This window comes from Gossypium raimondii, chromosome 10 (genome assembly GCF_025698545.1).
Source record: "Gossypium raimondii isolate GPD5lz chromosome 10, ASM2569854v1, whole genome shotgun sequence".
Taxonomy (NCBI): Eukaryota; Viridiplantae; Streptophyta; class Magnoliopsida; order Malvales; family Malvaceae; genus Gossypium; species Gossypium raimondii.
This window is the reverse complement of record NC_068574.1, coordinates 17,502,497-17,507,984: the sequence shown is the minus strand read 5'-3', so window position 1 is coordinate 17,507,984 and position 5,488 is coordinate 17,502,497. Positions and strand designations below refer to the sequence as shown.

General features: G+C 39.2%; 1 protein-coding gene across 1 annotated transcript; it reads left to right on the top strand.

Moving 5' to 3' along the window:
* Positions 1–4,100: 4,100 nt before the first annotated feature.
* LOC128033895 (uncharacterized) lies at positions 4,101–4,838 on the top strand. The gene is made up of 2 exons (XM_052622389.1): positions 4,101–4,252; positions 4,667–4,838. Exons 1-2 carry the CDS (start codon positions 4,101–4,103, stop codon positions 4,836–4,838), a joined length of 324 nt encoding a protein of 107 aa, XP_052478349.1.
* The last annotated feature ends 650 nt before the right edge of the window (positions 4,839–5,488 follow it).

The window sequence follows — 5,488 nt, the reverse complement described above, 5'->3', positions numbered from 1 at the left end:
ACATAGTCATGAATGGTGAAATGATTGAAAGTGCTATTAGGAGCGGAAAGATTGATGCTGGAGAAAGTAACAGAAGGTCAGCCTTGAGGAAAAAGGAAAATGAAGTGAACAACGTGAAGACATACAACAAAGTGGTTACGGTAAATCAGCCAAAAAAGGTGGTTGCTAATCAGCAGGGTTCATCAAGACAAGAATCTGGTGTGAGACAAAGTACTGTGAAGCCCCAGTTCACACCAATTCCAATGTCATATAAGGAGCTGTATCAGAGTTTATTCAATATACACGTTGTTTCCCCTTTTTACTTAAACCCTTTACAACCTTCGTATCCTAAAGGGTATGATGCGAATGTAGAGTGTGACTACCGTGCAGGAATTACAGGGCATTCCATAGAAAATTGTACTGCTTTTAAGAAGCTTGTTGAAAGGCTTATTAATATGAGCGTTGTTAAGGTAGATGATGCATCTGGTGCAGAAAATTCGTTACCCAATCATATTGATAATGGGGTAAACATGATAAGTGAAAATATGGGGAAAAGAGTCAAGACAAATATTACTGAAGTGAAAACCCCTTTGAAATGAGTTTGGAAAAAGATGGCCAGAAGAGGGTTAATCATCTCGAATTCTGAGGAAAAAGGTGAGATTAAAAATTATTATGAGTTCCATCATGAGGTGGGGCATGAAATCCAAAGATGTGAAGAGTTTAAAGTTCTGGTCCAGAGCATGATGGATAATAAAGAAATAGAGTTTTATGAAGAAGCGGCAGAAAAAGAAGCATATGCACGTCGGAGTCAATGACAAGGATTCGGAAAGTAGATCATCCTGTATTATCATCTCACGCCCTAAGATTAACGAGGCGAAAAATCGTGATTCAGAAACCAATAAATTTCTCATATAAAGACAGTAAAAAGGTCCATTGGAATTATGAGTGTAATACAACAATCTCAGGAGGGGAAGCTTCGGTCAGTTTTACCAAAGGAAATCAAGAGGCGAGTTCTTATACGCGTAGTAGGAAGCGCTACAATTTGACAAATGCCCGAGCAGAACCGGTAGAAGGAAAAATTTTGACGGAAGAGCAAAAGAAGGAGAAGGCAGTTGAATCTAAGCCATTGATTAATGAGCTAATAAATGAAGAAGAAGCCAAAGAGTTTTTGAAATTTTTGAAACACAGTGAGTACAGTGTTATGGAACAGCTGCATAAACAACCGGCTCGCATATCTGTGTTAGCTTTGCTTTTGAGTTCAGAGGTTCACCGAAGTGCGTTAATGAAGGTGTTGAACGAAACATTTATGGCTAATGATATTTCTATTAACAAGTTGGATCGGTTGGTCAACAATATAAGTGCCGACAATTTTATTTTTTTCAATGAAGACGAAATGCCGTATGGGGGTATGGGGTCCACTAAGGCTTTGCACATTACTACTCGGTGCAAAGGGTATACATTACCGGGAGTTGTGATTGATAATTGATTCGCATTGAATGTATTGCCCTTATCCACTCTTAATAGACTGCCTGTGGATAGCTCACATATGAAGACATATCAGAATATAGTGAGGGCATTTGATGGAAAAGAAAGAAAGGTTGTGGGAAGGATTGAGATACCATTACTGATTGGCCCAACTATTTATGAGGTGGACTTCCTTGTAATGGATATCAAACCTTCCTATGACCGTCTGTTGGGAAGGCCTTGGATACACTCGGCAAGGGTTGTACCTTCATCACTACATCTGAAGTTGAAATTAGTATCAGATGGACGGTTGGTGACAATAAATGCCGAAGAGGGTATTATCGCGTTAATAACTTGTGATGCACCATATTTGGAGACCAATGATGAGGCAGCAGAATGTTCAATTCGATCCTTAGAGTTCGTGAATGCAACATTTATTACTGAGGGTAGCAGAATCCCAGTGCCAAAAATATTCAAGATTACAAAGATGAGTCTTCAATTGATGGTGGGAAGAGGGGCTTTACCAGGAAAAAGGTTAGGAAGATATCTTCAAGGAGGAGTTGAGGCACCAATGCTGAAAGAAAAGTTTGATTATTTTGGCTTAGGCTATAGACCAGACATAAAACAAAAGAGAAAGGAAATGGAAAGAAGGCAGGAGAGAAGAAGGGTACGCCTGGGTGGAGATGAAGTTAAGTGGGAGCCTATGACTTTTCCCTACATATCTAAGATCTTTGTATTAGGGAGGTTCATTCATCCCGGGCGAAGGAGGCCCAAAAAGGAAAGTATTGAAGAAATGTTGGGAAATGTCCACATCAATGCCATAGACTCAGCTGAAGAAGGGACCTTGTTAGGGATTCACCCTTATGAACCTGGGAGCGAGCTAAACAATTGGACTGCAGATGAAATCCCTATAGTTTTTAGAGGTTATTTAGAGTAATGTTCAGAACATTCTTGTTATTTTTAGCCTAAAAATGATAGGAATTTCTTAGTGAAATGGGCTTGTGTCTAAACGTCATTATTCTAATAAAATACATTTTTGTTTGAGCCAATATTCTTTTATTCTTTTGGATTTTCTTCCACATCATTCTTTTATTTATTCATAATCATATTTTACAAAAAAGTATTCATAAATTCATACATTCTTTATATATTCTTTGGCATCTATCATAGGTCCCTGGGTATTAATGATCTGAGTGACACTGCTTCAGGCTCAGAATCTCCTTTTGAGCAAAACAGGTGTTTAGAGCGATCTCAGGATTTTGAAGATGGCATAGACTGTGGTGTATCTCCAGACTTGTTGAGAATGATAGAATAAGAGGATAAGCAAATCCTACCTCACAAAGAATCATTGGAAATGGTGAGCCTAGAGGAGGGAAATAAGGTAAAGATCGAAACTGACATTATCGCAAAGACGAAACAATACCTCATTGAATTACTTTGTGAATTCAAAGAGGTCTTTGTATGGTCATACCAGGATATGCCCGTGTTAAGCACTGATATTGTGGTTCATCATCTTCCTATAAAAGAAGATCGTAAGCCAGTTCAACAAAAGAAGAAGTCAAAAAGCAATTCGATGTCGGGTTCTTGCAAGAGGTCAAATATTTGGAATGGGTAGCCAACATTGTCCCTGTCCCTAAAAAAGATGGGAAAGTGCGAATGTGTGTGGATTACAATGACTTGAACAAGGCCAGTCCAAAAAACAATTTCCCGTTGCCTCACATTGATACTCTAGTGGATAATACGGTAGGCTATTCACTGTTTTCTTTCATGGATGGCTTTTCTGGATACAATCAAATAAGGATGCATCCGGAAGATATGGGAAAGACCACATTCATCACTTTGTGGGGAACGTTTTGTTATAAAGTGATGCCCTTTGGATTAAAGAATGCAGGAGCAACTTATCAAAGAGCCATAGAGACCTTGTTTCATGACATGATGCACAAGGAAATTGAGTTTATGTCGATGATATGATTGCAAAATCCAAAACTGAAGAGGAGCATGTTCAAGTTCTGAGAAAATTGTTTTTGAGACTGAGAAAGTTCCAGCTCAAGCTTAATCTAACAAAATGCACCTTTGGAGCCAGATCAGGAAAATTGCTAGGTTTGATAGTCAGTGAAAAAGGAATTGAGGTCGACCCAGACAAAGTCAAGGCAATACGAGATTTGCCTCCACCATGCACTCAGAAGGAAGTTCGAGGTTTTCTAGGAAGAATGAATTACATTACCCGGTTCATTTCACAACTAACTGAGAAATGTGACCCCATATTCTGTCTTCTGAAGAAACATAATACGGGTGTATGGGATGAGGAATGTCGGAGGGCTTTTGACAAAATCAAACAGTATTTGTCCAATACTCCAGTGCTATCACCACCTAGTCCAGATAGGCCATTAATACTGTATTTAACGGTGTTGGACAATTCCATGGGGTGCGTGTTAGGCCAACATTATGAAGTAAGAAGGAAAGAAAGGGCAATATACTATCTCAGCAAGAAATTCACTGATTGTGAAACGAGGTACTCGTTTATTGAGAAATTATGTTGTGCTTTGGTTTGGACAACACGGAGATTATGACAATACATGTTGTATCACACGACTTGGTTAATTTCAAAGTTAAATCCTTTAAAGTATATGATGGAGTCGACTATTTTGAACGGGAGAATGGCTAGATGGCAGAATTTGCTTTCTGAATTTGACATAGTGTATGCGAGTCAAAAGACCGTGAAAGGAAGTGCAATAGCTGACTTTCTAGCTAGCAGAGCCTTGGAGGATTATGAGCCTTTGAACTTTGATTTTCCAAGCAAGGACTTGATGTATGTGGCAACCACTAAAGGAAATTCCCGAATAGATCATATCTGAAAACTAAACTTTGATGGAGCCTCAAATGCTATGGGTAACGAAATTGGGCAGTCTTGGTATCTCCGAGCGGAGATCATTATCCTATTGCTAGCAAATTGGATTTTGATTGCACGAACAATATGGCAGAATATGAATCATGCAATTCAAAGGAGAATGGGAAACAAGAGACCCTAAACTGATCAATTATCGAAAGATGATTCTTGAATTACTGGATGTGTTTGATGACATCACTTTCTGTTACCTCCCGCGAGACGAAAACTAGATGGCTGACGCGTTGGTCACCCTAGCCTCTATGATCCAAGTGAACAAGTTAAAGGACATGAAGCCTATTCAAATGAGTATTTCTGAAACCCGTCTCATTGTTATAGTATTGAGGAAGAGGAAAAAGATGACCATCCTTGGTACCTGAATATATTGCAATATGTGAAAAATCGTGAGCATCCAGATCAGGCGACAGGGAACGAAAAGAGAGCATTGAGAAGAATAGCCATTGACTATGTCCTAGATGAGGAAATCCTATACAAAAAAGGGATGGATTAGGTTCTGTTAAGATGTGTGGACGTAGTGGAAGCTAGAAAAACTCTAAGAGAGGTCCATGAGGGTATCTGGGGAACACATGCAAATGGTTTCATAAAGGCCAAGCAGGTTATAAGATTCGGGTACTACTGGTCCACTATGGAAAGAGATTGCATCAATTATGCTAAGAAGTGCCATAAATGCCAAATTTATGGTGATAAGATACATGCACCTCCTCCACCTCTTCATGTTATGACTTCTCCATGGCCTTTCTCTATGTGGGGTATGGACGTCATTGGGCCAATATCGCCGAAAGCTTATAATGGCATCGTTTCATATTTGTGGTTATTGACTACTTTACCAGGTGGGTGTAAGCTGCTTCATATGCAAATGTCACGAAGTCAGCAGTTAGCAGATTCTTGAAAAAGGAGATCATATGCCGATATGAAATACCCGAGAGGATCATATCTGATAATGCGCTGAATTTGAACAATAGCACAATAGCAGATGTCTGCAGTCAATTCAAGATCAGACATTATAAATTCCCGCCATATCGCCCAAAGATGAATGGCGCGGTAGAAGCAGCTAATAAAAATATCAAGAAAATCATGGGGAAAATGACTGAGACTTACAAAAACTGGTATGAGAAATTACCGTTTGCTCTCTTTGCTTAT